The sequence below is a fragment of the Chelonoidis abingdonii genome, chromosome 6 (assembly GCF_003597395.2).
Source record: "Chelonoidis abingdonii isolate Lonesome George chromosome 6, CheloAbing_2.0, whole genome shotgun sequence".
In the NCBI taxonomy this organism is placed as follows: domain Eukaryota; kingdom Metazoa; phylum Chordata; order Testudines; family Testudinidae; genus Chelonoidis; species Chelonoidis abingdonii.
In genome coordinates, this window is record NC_133774.1 from 74422914 (window position 1) to 74448698 (window position 25785).

Here is a 25785-nt window from a genome sequence, read left to right on the forward strand (position 1 = left end):
CATTAATACCATTGTGTTACATTGTTTATAAGTCCACTAACCACTTAATACATTCTATCTAAGATTGTTAACCATTTTATATAGAAGCTACCATTTTATTTTGCATTTCTTTTTGGTACGTTTTGCATTCCACGCTGTATCTAGAGTTGTTCCTATATAAAGTTGAGTTGCTTATTAACTGTACTGTATCCCATTGTGCTGAACCCCACTGTTAGAACTCCCTACTCTGTTCAATAAGAACCCCCCCCATCATTGTCTATTGTAAACACCCTATACACCCCATCCCATCATATTTCATTGTTAAATTCCCACTACTTCCTTTAATAAAGAAATTAATTGGCACCCCACCTGTGTGGTAATTGCTCCCCAAGATCCCATATACCTGCTGGCAGGGACACCCAGTACATAACTGTACAGAGATCAAAATAGTTTAGTAATTCAAAGATCAAGCCTACTTCCACTGACTATAACTAACTTGAGGAGATGAAGGTTGGTTAACCGAGTCAAACACGTTAATACATATATTGTAGCAATTGTATTACCTTAAGTGTTGCTCCTACCCAAAATGAGTAGCAGGTGTCTACAGGTTTGTTGGGTCGTCCATGATAGCCATTCTGTTGTCTCATTATGCACCATCTCTTTATTCTGTTCAGTTCTCTCTCTGAAAATACTTCCTCCAGTTTACCCATCAAGCATAGTGAGGCGATACCACAGAACGTGGAGCCACCTGTAAAAGAAAATTCTGTTTCTGCAACCTTTTTTCACTGAAGTTCAAACTTCTGATTAAGATCAGACAAGCTACCAAGTAGTAATAAAAAAATATCAGAGAGTTGTGTAAAGGAGTACAGAAAGGTCTGAAGTCTAAAATCCAGACAAATAATGTGATCCTTAATCCAACACAGAGGTCAAAGTATTACAAATTGGAGGGCCTCAGTGTTGCCCCATTTATGTAAATATTCTCGCTCATTTGCTCACTGGCAGTGGCACCACCACTACTCACTGCTGCAACATTACACAAGTAGGAATCTATCTGAAGCAGTGGTGTCAAATTTAAAGAGGCAGGCTCAGCAAGTGAGCGAGCCACATCATTCCAGTACAAGGAAAAAGGTTTCAGTCAAAATACACCAAATTCTCGCATGCATGATTAGATTTACTTTGGAATCACACAGTGGAAGTTTCTCTCCCTTTCAAAGAGGAAGGGGAAGAAAAAGTCCCCTATCCCCTCCCAACCTCTAATCCCTACTGAACATTTACTACAGCTGTTTTCTTCCTGCTGCCGCTCCAACTTGGAGATCTACTTGTTTCAGGCCTGTAAACAGCTGGCTGCTGAACCACCTCACTCCAAATCACCCCTTCCTCATCCCAGATTCCTATGTTTCATCTACAACCCAACTGCCAGTCCTAACCAAAACAAGGCTAGACACACTCCCTCTGAAGCTAATCAAGGCTGATGCATCACCCAGATGAGTTGCTGCAGTTACACAATTAGATAAATGTCCTCATTAAAATGTCTCCCAATCAGTTCAGTGACTTCACAATTAAAGTGGGCTAAAAACATAGCAGCAAAGGTAGGCCTGTTATAAACTGCTCTCAGCACTTGCCTATTAAGCAGATACTAGTTCTAGGTTTCCTTTAATGGAGACACTCAATTGGACAAACTAGACATCTCCCAATCAGGCTACTAAACTATCTGTGAAAGTACATAATATAATCTGCAGATAACTTAGTGTATTTAGTTGGCTCAGAGACTGAGCCAGTTACATACTGCTGGCAGTTCTGCACTCTTCCCAGCCTCCACATTGCTACGCCTCATAGAAGCCCCAGCAAAATACACTATATCAGAGGTTCTTAAATTGCAGTGGTCCAGTAGGAACTGGTTGCTTACTCCACTTAAGTTTCACTTGCTGAACTGCAGTGAGAGCAAACATACCCACACTAAATACATTCCTAAAATCACTTTTCTATATAAGCAGTTACTATTGGTGCCATGGGGACGTTCTGTGATAACAGGAGGGAAGGTGGCCATAAGAAAAATCTATGTTAAGATGTGGTCTACACTATTAAAACATTTGAGGACCCCTGTATTATAACAAAGTGCACTACAATACTCAAATTGTGACTCTTTTACATTTTAAACTGAGGTTGAAGAGAAATCTGGAACCACAAGGGAAATCCCAGACAGTTTCTTTATGACTTCCATGCTAACTCAACTGGTAAGATTTTCTGAAACATGATTGTAGATAAAACAAGGGTGAATTACCTCCCAGAATTCCAGCTATTCCTTGTAATTACACACGGAATCTGTGCCACAGCCTCTGAGTAGGATAAAAAAAGTCCTGAGGAAGAACCTGAGTAAGCTGTAAATACAATAAGACACGGGGCCTGAAACCTTAGTCATTTAGACTAAGATCCCTTTACACCACTGGAAGTGTAAAGGGGCTTTGAAGTTGGTGCAGTGAGAAGCAGGCCCACGGACTTTCACTCTAACCATTCAAATGTAGGAGACACAAAGTAACTTCAGCATACCATGGAAAAACATGGATGCAATTACGTAAAAACCAGTGGTAAGATTACAGCTGACTAGCATTTAGTAGGCCTCATAAACACAAAAAGTCTCAAAATTAGGGATGATCCAGCTGCTCCAGGGTGTGCCTTCCTTTCCCAGCACTGTCTGTTGCTGCAAAGGGATAAATGGAATGTTTGTGCTCCAGAAAAACACCTAGTTAAGAATTCCTGACTTGAGTCACTATCTGCTTTTTTAATAAAAATTAACTGTAGTTTTAAAATTCAGCCCCAAGCAGACTCTGTGGTTCAATACAGGAAATTATAGGATACATCCACAGCTGGCAGAACTGGGGTGTATCATCAGGAAGGAGTGCTGCAACAATTGACCCAGTGAGAAATGAGAACAGATCAGAGAGTTGCTGAGGTAAGAGTACTGGAGTAAGAAAATTCTTAAGACCCCATTTGGTCTAGTCTTGAGATGGAGACATTCATGGCAAGCGAAGAAGCTCTCACGCTCTGGGAGAACCCTTTCATTTGTTCCTCTTCACTCCACTTTCCTGAAAACCCAAAAATACCCACAAGGGAGGAAAGGCATGCATGCTGGATCCCAGCATTGTTTAAAGAAGCTTCATTTAATTGCTGCTGTTTTTAAGAACTGAGAAACACTTTAAAGTGCTTACCATGAGATTCAAGTCCAGCTCCCTGTGCCAGCCCATTATCATAAGACTGAAAAAGAAAAAGCTGTTTCAGAAGTAGATTGTTCATACATGTATTTTGATTATATGTAACTTCTCATTTTATTAGCAAGACCTGCATCACAAACCACACCAACTACAACATCTATTTCAATTAGTTTTAACTGGCCAATAGCTTTTCAAAGGCATACATTGCAGATCAAAAGTTATTCTCATCACACTGACCTGTCAGCAAAGCAGCACAGTTTGAACACATGCAATTTTTAAAAAACCACATTGTTTCTGTTTCAAATATTACATGCTAAAATGCTAAAGGTAAGGCTCTAGAATTACGCAGCATTACAATGCCAAGTTAAGTGGCAAGAAAAAGCCAATTCTGTGGATGTTTTAAAATACATTCTGCAGGAGCTGTGTCCCCCTTAAGGAGCCAAAGCATCTGCAAAACTCTAGACAAGACAAGAGACTATCCTATTTGTCTGTCTGTTCCCAAATCAAGAGTCATTTACAGTACGAGAATGCAACAGTTAGGACACTGGCTCATGTAACAGCATAGTGCTTAAATACAATACATTCTGCAGAGAAGACAAAGGCCTTATCTGCTAAACTGCAACAACAATCTACACTTAAGGGAAAAGGAAAGCATCAGCACTCTGCTGGACGAACTGAAGTTATTCTATAAAATATCACCTTTAAAAATAGTTTAGTTATTCTGATGTAAACCTTTTAAAGCAAAGAGTAAAGGGCTGATGTTGCATCCCGGGCTCACTCCATTGTCCTAGGAATTCCAATTCCCATGATCCTGTATCAATGGATGTCTGTGCAGTGGGTGTTACTTGCCCATTGTGCCAGAATACTGAAGCAAGTTAAAGGACGGCAATAGTATATACTGCAATGCACTTTCGTTTGTGGGATTTTAAACTCAAATTTGTTTTAGTTGCAGTTAGACTTCAGTATAATCCCCCACCCCCCAAATCATTTAGTTAACTAAGTTAAGGTTGCTAGAGTGTAACCCAGTACCAGAGACCTAGGTAACAATCAACTAAGGATACGTCTACACTGCAGTTAAACATCTGCAACTGTCTCGTGCCAGCTGACTTGGGCTCACGGAGCTCAGGATTAGGGGCTGTTTAACTGTGGTTAGACATTTGGGCTCAGGCTCGAGCCCGAGCTGTGGGACTCTTCCCCCCCTCAGTGTCCCAGAGCCCAGCTCGAGCCTGAATCTGCACATTGACACCTCAATAAAACAGTCCCTTAACCCCAGCCTGAGTCAGCTGACACAGGCCAGCAACAGGTTTTTAAACTGCAGCATAGACATACCATGAGTCATTTAACACCCTGCCTACACTCGCACTCATTACTTCTTCTTATCCTCAACTCCCTCGCACCCATCAAGCCAGACTCCAGATGTCTCCATCTTCATTCTGCATGGAACAGAGATGACACAGGCGGGCAGGGGTGGGGGGAGGAGTAACATATGGGTAGGGCATGAGAGACTTGAATTGTGAGAGGGACTTTGGGAAGAAGCAGGGATTGATCTGCAGGCAAGTAGTACCCTGACAAACCAATCCTATGTAAAGAAAATGCAGAGTCTGGGACTGTTTAGAAGAAACATAACTGATGTATAAACAAAACAATAAATAATATACAGAAGTAATATGAAAAATGTTCATAGAAATGCATAAACCGCCTGTGGAACTCTGTCGTTAGACACCAAGTGCTTAAAGTAGGATTGCAAAAAGGATTCAATATTTATACTGAACATCCAATGTTTCTGTGCGCGTGTCACGCACACACAAAAATGAAGGCTACATATAGATCCTCATCCTTCAGAGAATAAATTAAATGACTAGCAGAATTAGGAAGCAAACCACCCTATGGAATAACCTAGCCATAACTGTTGACTATAGACAGGTTATTCCTTAACTGTTGACCAGGGGTTTCTTACATCTTCCTCTGACGCAGCTAATAGGGGCCACCACCAGAGATGGGAAATTGACAAGACAGACCACTGGTCTGATTTCCACGTTCCTACTTCTAGCAAAACAGCAGGTGCCCAGCACTTTGAGATCACACAACTGTCACTGCTTGAAGGTAAATAAAACTTTAAGCAGGAGCATGGCCTTGGCTAACTTTGGAAAAGTTGATTCTAAGCAACCACTATGAACATTTGAAGACTGAGCATATGCAGCACAAAGTTCCCGTAAGCCATTCGTTGTGCATTTTGAGCATGGAGTCCCCATGTGCTACCAAACTTTAAATGCCCATTAACTGCTGAGCAATGGCAAAATGATTAGCACTGGAGTTAAGAAGAGCTAGGCTGGCGAAGCTAGTTACCTCTATGAATAGAATAACTGTAAAAGGAGGTGGTGTGCTTTATGTACTGCAAAGTAATTAGCTCTGGGGAAAAGTTAAGTGTGCAACCCAAATAGTGCACTATGTTCAGCTGCACAATTAGCCCGAAATTTTAACAGACACAGGCACCAGTTTTTTGAGGATCTGATCCTGTTAAACAGATGGGGATATTTTTGTCTCTAATTTTCTAATTTTTATTTTAAAAAGGACAATGAAAAGAATCTTCATTGCTACAGTATGAAAGTTAAATAATTAAATCCTATCCAAATCAGTAAATGTGTAAATCAATTAAACACAATCTTAACTCCAACCCCTGGCCATTTGCACCAGTCAATCTGTAGAGATATGATCATAATCAAAGTAGATAATTTGTCCCTCTACTCTAAAGGGCAACGAAAAATGGCATTATTTATATTTATTGCATCAATGATTTCAAATCACCCCTGTTCAGTTCACTAATCTTCTTCCCCCTCAGTGTCACAAACTCACCATTGAATATGAAAGTCAAAATGGACTTTAAGATTTACACATAAACAATAAAAATTCTGCAGTCCGAACTTGATAGTTCCACTGATGAGGGAAAGCTGAAAAATCACTGCAGAAACAGGTTCCGAACAGGAATAAAATGAACCCACTTATTGCAGTCAGTGAAGGCAGTAGATGCAACACGAATACACAGAGAGCTATTATCTATAAAGATGCAATGTTTAGACAGTTACAGCATTGAAGTGTAGTTCTAGTCTGAAAAGCATGTTCTGTCCTAAAACTTTTCCCTTTCCTGATGTGCTTAACTCTACCATTCAAGTTGCAGTAGCAATTTTTGGATTTGAAGTTTGTGTCTCAATTCTGACACAATAGGACATTTTAGAATTTGAATTTAGGAGTTCAGTTACAAATATCTATTACAGCTAATCAATCTCACTGCTACTTAAATGAGTTATTTGTACCTCAGTTGCATGTCACAATTTGCATTACTAAAAAAATAAGTTCAAAAACTATGACTTGCACTCAGATATATAAAGAGACCTCATGTACTTGCAAATGGTGACATAAGATATGATGAAACAAAAGCACATCTTTGTATAACAGCAGTTCACTAATGATGCCATCTATTTTGCCTTGTAATTAGTGGACTATCAAAACAAGATACTATTGTAGAAAAATAATAGAGCTAAGCATTGGCAAGAAAAAAACCAAAGCAAGGATATATTTAGCTTGTATTAGATTGGAAAGTTTACACTGAAATAAAACTAACTTCAAAAATAAACTTCCTGGCTACATCTGAATATAAAATTTTTATTTTAGGTTATTTGCAGTACTCAGAATTTAATAGCAACATTACAGATTTTCTTTCAGGGATTCTATACTTCATGCAATGGATCCATTATAGGCTGATTTAACTGTGGCTCTTACATTTGTTTATTAAACATCCAGCAAGACTTGTTTACATGGTGGGGAGGGGGGGGGGGAAAATCGATCATCCTGGCAGCCTACACAATACCACACACAGCAGTCTTAGTATAATAGCAGTGGTTAATTTTATTTTAATTAATTTCTGATGATATAAAGCATTGGTTTCTAGCTCTAGTGGTTCTTGAAATACTGGCTGCTAAAACAATATCATAATTCAAGCGTGGGGGAAGCAAAAGTGTAAACAGGAAGACGTGCTCTTCAGGTTCAATATTTTGCAAACTGTTAGGGTTAGAAAAGTGTACTTAAAAAGCCTAGGTTCCTAATTGTGTAAGTAAATGTACCTAGCCCCGATAGCAACACTTGAGCTTACCTATAACCAGGCCTGCACTGGGGTCACACCATGTAGCAGCGATTTTCTGGCACTGGCCCAGAATTAAATATAGATGGCCAGGGAGAAGACACTGCCGGGGATTCCCCCAACAGAAAAAAGAGTCCCCAGTAAGTATAGAGCTAGCAGAGTCTGTTCCTATAGATCCCTTATTATTTGTATTACCATAAAGCCAAAAGAGCCTTAGTTATCACGTAGGATCCCATTGTGCAAAGTGCTGTACTAACAGAACAAAGATGGTCCTTGCCCCAAAAAGAGCTCACAATCTAAGTATAAGACAAATGACAACAGATGTGTATGCAGACAGATTGGGGAAGAACAAGGAAACAATGAGACAATATTGATCAGTTTGACAGGTAGTGCTCTCAGCATGCCAGCAGGCTAACGATGGCCAAGCTTTTTATAGAGGGAAAAGGAGAGTTAAGGAAGAGAATGCATTAATTTTGCAGATGTTTACCGGGAGCTCTTCCCAAGTGGGTGGGGCACCCTGGGAGAAAGCACAAAGTTGTGTGTTTGAAAATTTAACAAGTGGGCAATGGAGGCTTGTATCACAGGCTGATCAGAGGCAGGAGTCAATATCTTCACAGAGAATGACAGGACGTGTCGATAGAACATGAAGGACCTTCAAATGAAGACAAATAGCTTATGTCTGAGGTGACAGAGGTGGTGACAGCAGTGGAGGGATGTAAAGAAGAGTGACACGGTTAAAGCGACAGCCTAGGAAAATCATATTTGCAGCTCCATTTCCATAAGTGAAGTAAGATTGCAGAGTTAAGACGAGTGAGAAGGATATTGCAGTAATTGAGATGATGGGAACCTGGATGAGAGCAGTGGCTGTGAGGATGGATAGGAAAAGCTATATCTTAGAGATGTTGTGCAGGAAGACTCTACATGCTTCTGACATAGCTCAGACAGGAGGACCCAGAAAGAGGTCCAAGTTGAAGATGACACCCAGATTATGGGCCTAAGTGACAAGCAGGCTAGTGCTGTTGTCCAGTTATTGACAAAGAAGTTGGGGGAGAGAGCCAGGGGGAAGGGAAGTAGTGGTGGTGAGGAGATTAAGAGCTCTGTTTCAGCTATGTTGAGTTTGAACTGACAGACATCCACAAGGAGATAGACCGACCAAGACTGCAGTTTGGATGGAAGAAGATGTCCTGTAGGGAGGGAAAATACAGAAAACAGCTGAAATGGTGTTTGTATATGAATTATCCAGGGCTAAGGTGCAGAGAGGGATTGGGACCAAGGACAGAGCACTATGGAAACTCTTCAGAAAGCGGGGGGGGGGGGGGGGGGGGGGGGGGGGGGGGGGGGGTAGATGGATGAAGAGAATCCTCCAAAGTCATGCTGAAGAAGCAATGACAGCAGAAGAAAAGAAAAGAAAGAAAGAAAAGAAAAAGGAAAAGAAAAGAAAAAAAAGAGTCAGAGAAGCCCAGGGAAGACAAGATTACAAAAGGAGTATGGTCAACTGTGACAAAGGCAACTGACAAGTCCAGGAGGACAAGGCTGGAGTACCAGTTCTAAGTTCTCAGTCATTTATAAATTACACCGAGCAGTGTACAGCTACGGTAAGGCTTATATCTGTGTCATATTAAAAAGTCCTAAAACATTCCGATAGAAGCAACTCAATCAATCACCATTACGCTACAGCTAATTTGTGTGCAACAGTGTCCCTGGTGGAATGCAGTAGAATGCACAGATGGTGGCTTACCTGGCACAACTGCCACACCTACGTGACAACATACGATTTCAGCTACTAGTTTTATACTATTTATAAAAAAGAAAATAGAAGACTGCTTATTTTTCATCTGGGTGAATGTTACAAACTTGGAATGTCCATATTCAGTGTCTACGTTATAAGTCCTACCATGTTGAGGGACCTACTGATTGCAACATGGCAACAGAGAGTATCCAATGTCAGTGAACAACTGAAGTCTGTCTTGCAGTATAGGAGAGATGGAATGATGTTTTAACTATGATCTTAGACTTTGGAACAGCCCTGCTTCTTTAGTCCAAGGCTGTTGCAGTTTAGAAACATGGTTACATGTTGTTCTGTCCAGTTTGTTCAGGAAGATCAAACCACATGTTAACTGCGTCGGGAAGATTACACTGGATCCTCCAAGGTTTGTGTTTTAATTTTTAAAAAAGTATAATACTACCGTACCACTACTCCTCTTTCAACTCAGTATACCAGGAAACACAAAGGACTATATGAAAGGTTATGGCTTGTATTCAGTAGTGCTGGTGATTGTTTTAGCCACATGCTGCAGCATGCAGAAAACCTACGGTCTTAAGATTTGAAGAATATCATTTAAAAAAAAACAAAAAAACTCACCATACTTCTTCTAATATATTCTATCGCTTTCTTCATATCCATGCCTGACCAGTTGTTCAGCATGTAGCAAATACAGGAAGCACAGTATACAAATCTCATGTCATTCTCGCTACCTTCAAGCACAGCACAGAAACTAAAAGAAATACAGATTTTTCTCATTATGCATTGCAAAGGCTATCACATTATGAATACACACAAAAAAACACCCCCCCGGCTTGTTTATCATATACTTCTCACCTCAAGAGGAAGTTCCTTAAATATTTCAAACTGTACTCTTCAGAAGGACAATACTATGTCCCTATTTGCAAGGGCAACTAATCCAACCACATATTTAAGTTTACTGAATTTTCTATTTTGATGATATGCTATCAAGTGATATGAACCATTTACACTTAGTGGCTCAGGGAATTTTATTTAGGCAATGTCAGGGTATATCTATTAATATTTTAGTATCTGCATTCTTCAATCTGTTATATTCCACTGTTACAGATGAGTTACCATCATTACACCACCACATTTCTCTTTGCCTCTTAATTCCTTCCTAGCAATCTTGGTGCTCATTTTGGTAAGACGTAGCCTTGGTTATTTAACCCATTTTTAATTACATCATGGAACAGATTACAAGAATGAACATATTTAATTGGTATTAGGACCGTATATATTGCGGTGGTGGTGTCGTCATTAATGTTGTAGTGTTTAAGTTCTTCTTTAATCTTTTTACAATCGGAGAATATTTCAAAACTATTAGTTTGCTTGCCCTGATCAGGCACCGGCCTTGGATTTTATGCTTTCAAAACCTCAAAAACAAGACTGCAACACTTTGCTTTACAGCTTCCTGACAAGACTTCATTTGGCTCAAATATAAGCAGTTTACTTAGAATACTTAGCTTTAAAAACACTTGAAGCAGGTTAAGTGTGCAGAAGTATTTTTAAATGGCTTCTTACAAGCACCAGTCTGGAGTACTAAAGTCATCCTTTTGTCTTTAAAAGCTCTACATAAACCTTAGCACTGGGCCATACTACAAGAGGACTGTGTCCAGCTGAGGTGCAGATCAATTCTGCATGCACACTGGGTTATTCACATGCCTAAGTTGGACAAACAAATGCACACTTGCAATTTCTTGACAGAAACATCTGAGAATTTAGTCCACTAAATGTTAGTCAGTTGCTCTAGACAGTAGGCTCAATTCTGGAAATATCACATACTGTTGTATACACCCCCTTGAATTTGGAATTTTCAGTTTACGAAAGCAACTCAGCACTATATTTTAACAATTTTGAGTTCTTGAAAATGGTTTAACTTTGTAGAAACCTATCATGTACAATCCATGCAAGTCTCACCTGACTCGTAAGTTAAAAAAAAATTAAGCCAACACTTCAATTTTAATTAACACTGCTGTTTCAGTTTAATAATGAAATGGATCATAGTCCCTTCAGAAACAACATCATTACACCCTACTCTTCATTATATGCTCTTTCAAAGCTGCTATCAGTTAAATTTTTAGCTACCCACATAGAACATGTGACCTAAAACAAGGACTTTTCATTAGCTATAAACCCAACCTAAACTGCTAGACATTTTTTAAACTTAGTTTTTTCTAAGTCAAGGGATCCACGTTTTACAGATGTGTATCAGATATGTGGATCGGAGACATTTATAACAGCAGTGCAATTTATTTTAATAAGTAAAATGTAGGCTAATTAATCTCTTTATACTAACAGCCCATTACTCTGTCAATCCAATTTCCTTAATCAGAGAGGGATAAGAACTAGAATTTTATTCTTAGATGACTAAAATGGACAATAAAGCATTTAGATAATCCTGATCTATCCAGGTTATGCGCACACAAAAGTTAATTTGAGAGGGTACATGTATAATATTCACTGCTAAGCAACAATTATTCAAATAGCTTTACAAATAGACTAAATACTCAGAATCTGGACTTTAACGTTATGAATGAGAATCATAGCAGCACAACCAGTTAGAACCTACCAGTTTCTAACAAACTACATGCACTTCTTTGGTCTTCATAAAGTGTACAGTAGCAATTCACATTAAGTTTGCATTTCTAATCCTGATTTTTACAGAGAAATTTGGGAGTTGAGCTGAAAGTTATTTAAGTTTTAATCCCTCTTGTTTTAGACCAGCTCTGCTTCCTTAAGAAGCTGCTATATTCCAACTCCAAAGAATGGGGAGTGTCAGTTAGGCAATATGTTATTTGCCTTTTACTATATTTTATAGTATGGATGGACGCCCTTGGCTAGTATTCAACAGTCAAATTGGGGAAATTCTCTCCTCCAAAACTGAACATGAGATAGGAAATATTTTCCCTTAGTTACCAAGTGATTTAGAGGTCAATTGCTAACCTCCCTTGCACTGCAGTCAAAACAAATTCCACTTACGGTCAAGTTTTCTGGGGTACTAATGCAAAAACCATGGACAAACAGAGGATTCAGAAACGGAAGATGTTTTTACAGTCAAGATCCCAGGGCAGTTCATTCATGAAGGAACATGCTCTCTTCAAAGATTGACAGCAGGACCTCTAGGGAAGTGCTACACACATTTCTACAAGGTCTAACAATGGATTCACGGACAGAATGTAATAAAATCACAGATCAGAGCTTTACATGTAACCAGCTCTGATGTTTTTTCTATAGTTTTCTACCCAGCATTTCTTGTGCATCCCTCCAAGCCTCTCTATTCTGGCTTAATTAAAAAAACCCTCTTTGGATACACATTTAGTTTAACATATTAAGTTCAGATTATTAAGTCAGTCTTATAGCAGAATGTGGGCTACTTTACAGACAGCAAGCCCTATTACCTCTTACATTTCTTCAATTAGCATCATACTTAACTAAAACTGTATTGAATTTCAAATACATTTTAAAAAGTGTATACATAGCAAGAGTTATTTCACCATGTCAGCTTTCAGTAGGCTATCCTGACTGAATCTGGAATAAAATTTAGGCTTATGAAGACCTACCAACATTATGATGGTCTTCAGAAAAAAGTCGTGAGTATTTCTAAAGCATATCTCTGGTTTCTAGAAGAGCACAGCTTAAGTTTCACGTTTTAATAATGTACACATGCTTGGATTTTTGTTATATCTTTAAAAGTTGGGTCTAGGACTCCCATATACCTGTCATGAAAAAAAACTCAGAAAAGACTGTTCCATTTTCATAAACAAACAAATTGTTGGCTTCATTCAATCATACAGATGGTATTTCTGGGAGTCAGGGTCTTTTTGGCTGTATCCACAGAGAGGGAATTCAGTTAATGCCTGGCATTCATTTTTAGAATTTAACAGCTTGGGGGTGCCGGACAGCGACTGAAGGTTATGCTGACGTCATCTAACATTTATGCTTTCTGTAATAGGATTAATTTTTTCTGCTCCACCTTTTCTGCAAGCAGGAAAAAAAAACTAGTGATTGGTTGACTTAACAGTGCCTAAGTATGGTTAGTTCTCCAGACAACCTAAAAAATTATTTAAGAGCCTGAGAGCCCCATATACTGTTCAAAAATCTCAGTCTGTTGAAGACTTATTAGAAAAACTTGAGTTTGTACACTGGGTCTCTGGCATCTTTCTTCTAATTACAAGGAAAGGAATCAACAAAACACATTAATTATGCTTTTCACAGTCTTTAAAAATTAATCAGTCAAAAAGCTACCATAAGGAATCTACATTCCCACTAAAGACCAACTGGAAATCGCAAAACATAGAACATAAAAACAAACAAACAGTCTTCTTAACTTGAACTATTCTTAACTCAAAAATAAATGAACAGTTTAAGCGTAGTGCTTACTTTAAAACAAGTTTTACAGATATGCAGTGCTTTTTAACAGGAAAACCAATATTTTCAGTCCTACAATGCATTAGATGTAACACGTTCTCAGCTAGAAAATATCACTGAAACAGCAGCAGCCACTAAGGGTTTGTTTATACACAAAAGTTGCACAGCTTTAATCACATCAGTGTAATTTAAAGTGCTACAATCCCCTTATCTTAGATGAAGTTATATTGCTACAGAGGTGTTTTATCAATGTAGCGATTCCTGTACAGGAAGGAGAAGTATTAGGGCTGTGCTGGTTAACTATTTCTGTTAAAAAAAAATAAAAAAAAAATAAAAAAAAAATCACAACACTAACTGAACAGGTTAGAACTGTTTGCAGATCAGTCTTGAGACAGCCACGTCACTGGCTGGGTGATGTCAAAAAACACTATTTTTAGTACTGAAACAAACATTGCTAAAAAAATTGCAAGTTTTTTTTTAAAAATGCATACATACCCTTAATATATTATGTACATACTTAATGTAGTAACTAAGCTAAAACATTCTGATTTTTAACTAGAGCCATTTTTGAGGGGAAGCTATTAGGTAAGGAAGTTTGTGATTTCATTAAAAATGGAAGTCTGATTTACTCTGCTATATTCATGTTGATGCTCCTCATCCAGACTGGACAAACTAGCTGTTCTACACAATTATGTACTAAGCTGCAACTTTGGGTTACACAGACACATTCTGCTGCAATGTAACTTTCATGTTTTAAAATAAAAACTACTTGTGGGGGTTTTTCAAATGGACATGCACAAAGATTTTGGTCCCAATGACATCTGCATCCTTCTAAACAGGACAAGACACCAGGGCACAGAGCCAGCAGTAGAGGCTGCAAATTGGATCAAAGGTCCTGGCATGGATAGAGCTCTGAATAACTGCATTAGCAGCCAGATAAGCATATTTCCTAATGACATTTAAACCTTTTGACCTTTGACTTCAGAGTTAGTTACCACTGAAAACACATTCCACCTCTAGAGACTAAGGTATTCTGAAGAGAGTGTGCAGAAAGTCAAACTTTGCTGTAGCACAGTACTGCACAGATTGCACTTCTGCAATCTTTCTTCTAGCAAGACCTAGTGCTTCCAGCACCACAGAGAAATACCCATGCTCCACATGCCATTTGCTCACTGTGTTGGAGGCAGACTGAAGAAGTTAGCGTACTGCTTGGAGGAAATGAGTATTGATTTTTTTTTTTTTTTTTTTTAGGGGGGAGCAGGTTGATCAATTGCTTCTCACTGACTACAAGCAGGATAACTCAGTATCTATTATTGGATCTGAGGAACACAATAATGCTAGTTTATGCAATGCAGTTCATCTTTACTGGCTGCAAAAAAAGAATCCAGATATGGTAGGGATCCCTAGTATCCTCTCCTGAAAGGAACGGCAAAGCACTACCATCATGTCACCAGGTCAGCCAGTAACTTTCCAATAGTGAATGTGCACTGGGCCAAGAAATCATCCAGTCCTGGAACGCATCAAGACCCCAACAGAGTACATAGTAACTTGCCTATATTCTAAAGTTTTCACACCAACCACAGCAAACAAACTTCTGGCAGGTGGAGAAGACAAAACAGATATTTTATGGGGGTGAAGTGTATATTTTGTTCCATGGTTAGGTTTTCCTCAAAAATTTCCAGTGTCTCCTGTAACAAACAAACAATGTCCTGTACCTTCCATCTTCCAGTTGGAGAGCTCTCAGTCCTGCCAAGCAGGCATCTTTATTTACTCGACTCAAGTCATCTCCAAGAATAACCAAGCATGATAGTCCAGTGTATGTCATTGCTATGTGCCCACTGTCATAGGGATGAGATATACCAGGACCCTAAAATTAAAAGAAAATATGTTTAACTTATTTTGAGTATTCAAAGTGCTGACAACATTTTAAAGGTAATGTTAATTTCGTCATTCATTTTGCAGAAGTGGAATTTATGTGACTAGACATGCCTGAACGCAACTATATAATTGCATAGCTCCATTGAACACCTTTGCGGAGGAGCAAGAAGCTTACAAATACTTAAAAGAAACGTAAATATGAAATTGCAGAACTATCAACTGTGGTATGAAACTTATTGCTTAAATCAGCCACAGTATCAGATGAAGGGAGTATTGCTAATGTAACACCCATGTTTAAAAAGGCTGTAGAGACACTCTTGGAAATTACAGACTGGTACCCCCAACTGGTACCAGGCAACTGGTTGAAAACTACAGAAATCATCAGACACAGACAAACACGGTATGTTGGAGGAATAGTCAGCATGGCTTTTGTAGCATTCCTCACCAGTCTATTAGAATTTTTTGAGGGGATGAACAAACATGTGGGCAAGAGGGATGCAGTCAGTGTAGTGAATTGGACTTTCAGAAAGCCTTTGACAAGGTCCCTCACCTAAGGCATTTAAGCAAACTCAGCAGTCATGGGATAAGAGGGAAGGTCCTCTCATGGATCAGTAACTGGTTAAAAGACAGGAAACAAAAGGGTAGGAAGAAATGGTCAGTTTTCACAAAAGAGAGGTAATTAGTGGTGTGCCCCAAGGATCTATACCATTCAATATATTCATAAATGACCTGGAAAAGTGGGTGAGATAGCAAAGTTTGCACATAATACAAAAAATTACTCAAGATTGTTAAGTCCAAAGCTGACTGTGAAGAGAGTTACAAAGGGATTTCACTAAATTGGGTAACCAAATGGCAGATGAAATTCAATTTGTAAATGCGAAGTAAAACAAACTGGAAAACAATCTCAACTATACACACAAAATGGTGACTAAATTAGGTGTTACCACTCAAGAAAGAGATCTTGGAGTCACTGTAGATAGTTCTCTGAAAACATCCACCCAGTATACAGTGTCAGTCAAAAAAGCTAGCAATGTTAGTAACCGCTAGGAAACTGTTAGATAAGAAGACAGAAAATATCAAAATGCCACTACATTAATCAATGGTATGCCCATGTCTTGAATACAGCATGCGGGTCTGGTCACACCATCTGAAAAAAGGTATTAGGATTGGAAAAAGTACAAAGAAGGCAACAAAAATTATTAGGGATATGGAACAGTTTCCATACAAGGAGAGATTAAAAAGACGAACTGTTTATCTTAGAAAAGCCATGTCTAGGTGGGAGGGTGGGTGGGGTTGGGTATGGTACAGGGCTATAAAATTGAGTGGTATGGGAAAAGTGAACATTGAAGTGTTATTTATCCTTTCACTTAAAAGAAATAAGGGTCACCTGATTAGGCCGCAGGTTTAAAACAAATGTAAATATGTACTTCACATAACGCATAGTCAACCTGTGGAACTCATTGCCAGGGGATGATGTGAAGGCCTAAAGTTTAACTTGGTTCAAAACAGAATTAGTTAAGTTCATGAATTGTTCCTCTGTCTGTAAAATGGAGATAATGGTCTAACTTTATAACTAAAGTGCTGTGAGATCTACTGACAAAGCACTATGTAGGAGCTAGGTATTTTCATTATTATTATGATACATTTCATTTGATGGATCCCCCAAGCATTTGACAAGCTACAGTGGATGCTGCTTAATAGCAACCCTACTATCAACAACTTTTGCTTTATACCAACATTTTACTGTGAATCGATGCTACCGCATTGACTTTAATATTTAAGGGCTTTGAACTTTGCCAAGAGGCATGCCATTTAACAACAACTCTGGGGGACGGCTGGGGGGGGAGGGAAGGGGGAAGAAAGGCCCTGGCTGTAAGCAGGACTGCGGGGCTGCAATCAAGGAAAGAAGTGCTGGGGCTGCACAGTAGCTCTTCCTGTGCTCTGTCCTACCGTGGTGCTGGGGGCACAGACTTGGCATTGTCCCAGTGCTTCCTTCCTTCCCTGGCTGCAGCAAACCTGCTTGTGATCAAGGACCCAGAGTCCATATAGGAGGTAACAGGCTGTGGCACCTGCCTCTTTGCCCAATGGGAGACACCACCCACCCCTCCCCCACTGGAATCCCAGTGCTGTGGGCTCTGAGAGGAGGCAGCAGGTAGGGCAGTAGCAGGGCTGCAGCCCAGATGCTGGGGCTTTCTACATGGAGTGGAGGCTCTAGGGACCCATGGAGCTGCACAATGTCTCTCTTTGTGCTCTCTGGGTTGCTTCCTGAGCTGGCATGCGGGACCCAGGCTCAACAAATTCCAGCACTTCCTTCCCTGATAGCAGCCCCGTAGGCAAGTTTGGGGGGCTGCAGCAAGAGCAAGCACATCCCAGGGCTTCCTTCTCTGGCTGCAGCCCAGCAAACCTACTTTCAGTCATACTGGCAACTTCCAGGTTATCCCGCCACTGAGGTAGAACAGAAGTGCAGAACGGGAAGTCGTAGCGGGCCTCACTCATTGTCCTTCTGCCGCAGCTACTCCCAGAGAGTGTCTGCGGAGGGGAAAAGTCTCCAGTCCTGGCATTAACTCCACACCTAGGACCATGTTGCTCTTCCTACCATGGCTCAGATGACTGGTAAAGGAAGAGAGGTCCAAAGCCCAGGCAGAGAAGGCAGGATGTTTTTGCCATCTCTTCTGACACTCCCACCAATCAGCAAACAGCATAGTACTTTAACTTGGAGAGGGAGTTCTCCCTGCTGGGATTAGAACATGGTTTCAAGGATTCTAGTCACTTCAACTCTGAAGGTTGCAACACTACATCCTTACGTCAAACAGACCTTTCCCTCAATTACTTTTATTCTCAGTTGCCCACTGCCCATGATGCTCTTCTAAAATTAAAAAAAAAATAAAATGTAGAATTCTGACCCCAAATATATGCACCCAGGGGAGTTATCACAAAATTCCTGATCTCTAGGACCACAGAATCAAGCTCCATCAAAATAAATATTCAGTTTATAAATGACTGTTAAAGTCTTTTTTCCACAAAACCTACATTTGGCGCTAACATTGCCCTCATAGCGTCCCTTGTAACTAGGAGGGTAACCAGATTTCTTTCCAAGTGTTTTACAATCTAACTTGTAGAAATAGATTAAAGTAAGCCATTAACAGGTGGAAACAGTTTGGAAAAGTTCCATGATACTTCACAACAATTGCTTATATAACATGCAAGTAGGTCAATCATCTAAACTGAAAGATAAACTGAATTTCCAAAGCTTTTAATGCAATGGGATTATATAAACAGAAATAGCCAAAATGCTTAAATTGTTTTACTTTGCAAGTCCAGGAAGAAGAGGAAAGATGCCAGCATTAACACTGGTCTACAATTTTTGGGAAGTCGTCTGCTTCAGAGATAAAAATGTGGTATTTATTATGTATTTTGATGTGCTGAATTCAAATATGACAATTAAAAACAACTGATTGGCTACTGTTTCTAAGATATTTAAGTTTTTACATTTTATGTCTATGTATATTGTATAGATAGAGTTTTAATCAAATTGTAAACCTAGGTCTTTTCATGTGTTTATGGTTGCTTTACATGATAATATTTCACCTGTCCTGCTTATGTAACACTTTAAAAATCAGCAAAAGGGTTATATAAATAAAATTTATTATGAAACAAAAAGGCAAAAAACTATTATGTACATAGTTTAGTCCTATTCAGTGTCTACTCGGTGCTTCTTGGCTTGTCTCTTGGGCCAGGTCTAACACGACGCATGTGTGAATCGAATTTTAGATACGCAATTTCAGGCTCGAAGATAGCGTAGCTGAAATTTGATTATTCTAAAAAAATCGATCTACTCACCAGTCTTCACCGCGGCTGGATTGATGTGCACGGCTCGCCATTCGATTCCGGACTCCGGTTGGTTTTGGTGGAGTTCGGAATCGGATGTAAGCACGCTCAAAGCGATCGAGTATATTCGCGTCTCAATCTAGACGCCGATATATCGATCCCCGGAGCAATTCATATTTGTAACGCGCGCCGATACAGCACGTCGTATAGACGTGGCCTTGTATTCAATAATGGAGCATCTTCTGTTCACTGTCCAGCAATAGTCCTGCATAGCATTGATGGGCTCCATTTGCCCTGATAGCGTTTCTCCATTGTTGCAATGTCCTGGTAAATTGCGGTTTGCCATGCCGAATCATCGCTGCTCGCAGTTCGGTGGAAAAAAAGTCTAGATGAGAGCTGCAAAAATGTATCTTTAGTGACATGTTGCAACCAGGCTTTTGTTATGCCTTTGAGGAGGGTCTTTCCACCAACAACCAAAACTGTAGTTCGTCTGCCTGTTGTTTCTTGAGAAAATTATTGCCACTAACTGGAAGCTTTCGTCCGGCGTCTTTTCCTTGCCACGCAGTGATTGGTCAAATGCATTCATCTCGAAGAAGTTCACGAATCTGAGACCAACAAGATACCTTCCTTTATCTTAGGCTTCACTTAACCTTGTGAAATTTTCATGGAGGTATCTGAAAGCTGCTTTTTTTGTCAATGGCCTTGACAAAGGTTCTTCATCAGACTCAGCTTGACATGCGTAAGGTTGGTTTATCCCAAAAAATCTTTTCCTGATTCAACAAGTGGTGGATGCTGAACACTTTTCCCTCCCAGGCTCCAATAGACTGTCGGAGGGCCAAGTCTTTCTTGATATAGAGTGGGAATTTCTTTGCACGACTATCCCCATTGCAGAGAAACAGCAGTACTTTGTGTATCCAGCTGCAGACCAAGCAAGAGAGCAACAACCTTCAAATTCGCCACAAAGCTTGCACTGATGTTGGTCCATAGTTTATGCACCTCAAAGTTGTTTCATGTTGTCATAGGTTTCCTTCATTGGATCTGCATGACAAACTGGGAATGATGCAAAAAGTTGCCATTATGCCAGCAAAACAGCTTTAAACTCCGTATCTTCGATGACATCAGTGCACGTCTCCACTCATCTGATCGTGAACGATATTGAGGGCTGCCATCACACCATTGATGTTGTTGCAGGGTACAAGATCACCTTCCATGAAGAAGAATGGGACAAGATCCTTTTGATGGTCACGGAACATGGAAACCCTAACATCACCTGCCAGGAGATTCCACTGCTGTAGTCTGGAGCCCAACAGCTAGACTAGAGCCAATCAACAATTAAGCATCATTTTCGTTCTCAGTGACCCAGAATTAGTAAAGTTTGACTACATTTATTTCAGAAGCATTTTGGCTGTAGAGCAGTGTAATTATATACAACACTGAAAAAGTCAGTGTAATTCTCCCATTTGTCTGGTGACTTTTTTGTGTCCACAACTGACACTGCAGCAGCAGTTCCTGTCCCAGATCCCCTCTCTGGGCATTGCAGCCAGGTCCATTGGATCACAGCACCATTCAGGTTTGACCCAGCTGCCTCTCAGTCATCACCACAGGGAAGGGGGCCAAACTTGAGCCACACCGCAACCCAACGAGCGAGGTCACAACATCCAGAATAGAAGCTTCAGTCTAGTTTGATGTGACACAGGAGCTACCATTGCCCCTGTGTTAGAGGTGAGGAAGGAGCCCTGCCAGATCCCGAAGCTGCCACTTTGTGAGCCCAGTCCTGCCTCAGCACAGCAGAACGGTACTAGACAACCTCTTGAGGGCCCCTTCCAACCCTATATTTCTATATCATTTAAAGCCAGCTTTATCAAGGCAAGGGTTCCAGAGTTTCTTTCATTAAATCGCTTTAATTTATCTGAAAAGGAAAGAAGGTCGCATTGGCAATATTTTAAGGTTTTTTATATCAAAGGCAGATCCAATTCCTTTTCACCAAAGGCAGCAGAGAATGCACTGATGCATGGATATATTAAAAAAGTGCTGATATAGGAATAGTTTTTAAACACAAGAATGTACATTAACTGACTTTCACAGATTAGCCCCTGGCCTCTTTCTACAAGCTAAATTATGGAGCACAGGACAGTGTTTTGAGCAGCAACAAATTTCCTGACAAGAGAAAATGCACGTCTTAAATTGTGTACTGTTTGAACAGACATCAAAATGAAAAAGCACCAGTGAAATGCTGACACCCTGTAGCAATATTTAGCACTTTACCACACTCTTCATCTTCAAGATGCTCTACAAAGACCTCAGCCAAACACCTTGTTGCTAAGCCCAGTTCCTCAAGCTTTGTGCAGGAGAGAGGATTTGGGCATAAATGAGTCGCTCAATGATTCATGGCCTGATTTAATGTACTGCATTAAATTGTTTAAAGTTTTATTTCAATATTATGAATGATACAGTCATTTAGTAGCCACCCATATGGTGGACAAGTCCACTCACTCAATGTTGCACTAGTGCTGTGGGATAGCCATCAAGTTCTGATTATATGGTGATTTGAAGAAGAAGAGGACTGGCTTACAGTATCAGACCAAAGATGTGTTTACAACCTTATTCAGGTTTTGGATTGTTATTTACATATTTAAAGGTTAATAAGATTTTAACCAGAACTCTTAAAAATTACAGACCCTCGACTACATTTATTTCTATAAGAGCGTTACAGAGACTAATCTTTTCCCCATGAGGCCGTGAAACAGTTCAGTATGTAGTGGAATATGACTGAGGCTAATGCCAATCATAACAGGTGACAAATTCATCTGATTATTGCAATGTTAGAGTAAAATGATGCAGACATAAGCTATGGTATAAAAAGGGGGCAGGATCCACAGCAAACCAAGAAACGAAGATTACACTGTGAATGCAGTGCCTAGTGCAGATGTAGGGATATTAAAGAAGGTTTATATTAGACATGGTTTATATGAAAAATGATTTATTGTTAGAAATGATTTATTGTTAATTGATACTTTATAACTAAAGGTTTATATTAGAAATAAATGTGATTCCCGAGATTTAATCTCTAACTTGCAAGCCATCAGCTGTGTCTGGGTGAAGCCTGCTCAAAGAAACACTTTGTATAAAACTTGTTAAACGTTAATTGACTCTAAGTGCCCGTTCTCTAAGTGACACTTTGTAGTCACTACTTTACTTTGTAAAGGCTGCTGTAAGCTGTTAATTGGTTAATTGACTCAGCACACTGAGCCGTCAATTGACTTTGTGCCTCAGGCAAAACTGTGTAATTACTACTTTGTAATCACCGCGGTAGGCCAAAACAGTAGCTGTTAACAGTACATAGATAGAGACTCCCACCCTCTGTAAGTTTTCATCTCAGGGTATGGCTACACTCACACTTTACAGCGCTGCAACTTTCGCGCTCAGAGGTGTGAAAAAACACTCCCCTGAGCGCTGCAAGATACAGCGCTGTAAAGCGTCAGTGTAATCAGGGCGGCAGCGTTGGGAGCGCGGCTCCCAGCGCTGCACACTACCCCCGTAAAGGATGTGGTTTACATGCAGCGCTGGGAGAGCTCTCTCCCAGCGCTGCTGCTCCGACCACACTCACACTTCACAGCGCTGCCGCGGCAGCGCTTTGAAATTCCAAGTGTAGCCATACCCTCACTTTATTTTTGAATGATAAAAGACAAGGAGTCTCACATAAATTGGTAACACCCTGAAAGGTAAAGAGACAGTGAAATAGATGGGGTTAAAATAGAGAATGTATGTGAATGAGTGCCTAGTTTAAATAATGAATGAATGGTTAGGGAGTTACCAGCCTGAAGAATTCAGTGACGGCTGAAGAAGGTGTCAAGTGGGATCAACCAGATGACCCCCGGAGGGCAAACTGGAATCCACCCCATCACCTCAAAGGAAGGAAAAACAAACATCTGACAACATGGAGCCAGCCACCTGTTGATTGATTTAACAGCAGCAGAATGAAGCAACTCTCATGGACTAACATAGGGATAAATTCCTATAAAACTGGACTCTGAAGAATAAGTCTTTGAGTCTCTGGTTCTGCAACCACCCTCCAGGAGCATCAGGTGTGCACCTGACCCGGACTCGGCTCCACTCTTGTGTACAGGATACCTGGCCAGTATTCTGTCACAAGCAACGTTTAGGCTGGTAACTATAACATCTATACAGAACTTGTATGAATGATTGTGCAAAAGAGTATAAAAAATAAGTAGTAATAGGAATAAGTAGCCAAACAACGTTGTTTACTGTTATCTTTTGTTTTATTATGGTATTTACAATAAGTGTGACAAATGTCTTGTCCCCTTTAATAAGATCCTGCTGGTTTTTACTGGTTTAATATAATTGGTATAACACAGAGATGCATTAACTCCCCTTCACAATTCTTTAGCCTTGCTGAATGTAGAAGGGAAACTGGGGATGTAAATTACAAAAAAGGGGGTGCCACTCTGTGCGCCCACGCAGGAAACTGCTCTGCTGCCTTGGCTGATTTGCTATGCAAAAGGAGCAGGTAAATTGTTGCTCCAGTGTCAATCAACTCCTATGCATAGATGCCCACTCCCTCCTCCCAGTTTCAAACCTCCATAAAATCCTCTGATCCTATTTCCACTCTTCTCTCCCTATCCAGACACTTGGCTGGAATCTGTCTCCTGCCTGAAACTACATTCCCTTTCCCACATATTAGCAGCAACTGACCTGTTTTCACCATCCTCCCAGATGCTGCACAGATCCCATGCCTTCTGCAGCCTCTCCCTGTTCAGCTTACCACTCTATTCGTATCTTCGAAGCCTACCAAATCCTCCATCGTCTTCAGCAGCCTCTGTTCACTTCCAGTTTCCCCATCATTAAAAGCAATGGATCTGCTATACCTCACATTTCCCATCCCCTTGATCCTCAATCCCATTCATGGCCCCCCCCCCCCCCCCCACAACAGATGTGAGTAGGGTCTCACCCATATTTGAGAAAGATTCAGGTGTCCTCAGGTTGAACACAGAAAGATAAATGTTGAAAACACTGAGTATCTCTTTTGCCATGTGGAATTCTGCTTTTTCTGGACACAGGCCACATGCAGTTCTTGGACCAGAGAAGGCTTTTACCCAGTAAGGTCCAGTGGATTGCAATTAGAACTCATTTTCTAAACCAAGCACTGACAATTTGTTGTGTAGTTTGGGCAATCTACAACCTATATACCCATTTCGCCATGCCCACTTGTAAACAGAGAAATAGTACTGTATGGGGGTGTAGTGGGGATTTTTTTTTAAAACTATGCAAATGCAAACAATTAAATATTCATTTCTTTAAAAAGTTCTTGGTTCTATAGTCACTTCATGGTTATCATTTACTAGTTATTACAGGGATCCTCTCTCTCACCCCCCCCCCCAACACACATCCCCCACCCCAACTAACCTTGGATGGATTGAATGGCATCCCCAAATATGAAGATCCTCGGAAGCCACAGCGATTTAAATTTGATCCTAGGAGGGGAAAAAAAACCTCATTTACTCCGTTGAAACAGCCATTTAAAATTACTCCTCTTTGGAAAGGATCCATACATGTTAATTCAACATAATTCAAAACATTACCATAGCTTCCTTTTATCTTTTCAGTACATTGGCAATCTCAGCGTATTTTTTCAGGGAACAGAAAGTTCTTTCAGAATGATCTTAGTGACAAGGACCAAAAGATGCTTCACCTGACTGAAATATATTTTGTGCTAGTTGAAATTTCCTCCACTGTTTTGAAAGAGGAAATTGCCTAGTTGGAAAAACATAGTATAAACGGTTGTTTTCCTCTAGATTTCCATCCACGAATACTGTTTAAGATCAGCTGCAAAGCAGAGTCAACTACTATGGTTTTAAGTGAGCACTGATTTTTTAGCCATTTAATAATGATGGTAGATAGTTTAACGTAATGAGCCTATACAGGATATGATCTAAAAATTAATAGCCTGAAAGGTCACAAGATAACAGCATTGCTTATCTCTCCCCTCCAAAAATCTATAAAACATGAGAAGCTTTTAAGAGAGAAAATTACTTACTTAGCAATCACTTAAATCTGAAACTCTTATTCACAGGTTTTATATTGTGTTGATCTTCAGGATATCTGAGTAATTAAGACATACAAATGCATACCACACACCATCAAAAAAAGTCAAGCACAGCACAGGTCCTCTACACAGCTCAAATATGCCTCTGAGCTATATTAACATAGCTGGCTTGACTCAAGGGCTTCCAGAGATGAAAGGCTAGTTAGTGTTCTAATTCCATTCAACTAGGTGCTCATAAGCCCCCTTAATTTTGCTTTTACACCCTTAGCTCTGATCTAAAAGTCCTAGCCCCTGTCTGGATTAGAGAAACTAACTAGACAATGTAGTCACACAGCAAGCCATAAGAATCGAATACAGATTAACTGTGCACAGATACAGAGGCATCTTACACTGGTGTGATTTACCACTTAAGGCCCCATTTTATATCTGTGTGTCCTGTCTACACTAGAAAAACTTACCAGTAACTACACTGATGCACGTTTCTCTAACAAAAGGTCCCTAGATCTAGTTTCTCAGCACTGCAGTGAAGGGCCCATTG

The 25785-nt window shown here is 40.1% G+C and overlaps 1 protein-coding gene across 2 annotated transcripts in view; it reads right to left on the reverse strand.

Annotated features, from left to right (window-relative positions):
- The window catches only part of PGGT1B (protein geranylgeranyltransferase type I subunit beta), a 74668-nt gene that overhangs the window by 11125 nt on the left and 37758 nt on the right, over nucleotides 1-25785 (reverse strand). For both annotated transcript variants that reach the window (XM_032789135.2, XM_075067163.1), the window contains exons 3-7: nucleotides 24608-24675; nucleotides 15193-15344; nucleotides 9686-9818; nucleotides 3186-3231; nucleotides 543-727 (exon numbers count right to left, since the gene is read on the reverse strand). In XM_032789135.2, the coding sequence (XP_032645026.1) occupies nucleotides 543-727; nucleotides 3186-3231; nucleotides 9686-9818; nucleotides 15193-15344; nucleotides 24608-24675 (584 nt within the window). The remainder of the gene's footprint in view (nucleotides 1-542; nucleotides 728-3185; nucleotides 3232-9685; nucleotides 9819-15192; nucleotides 15345-24607; nucleotides 24676-25785) is intronic.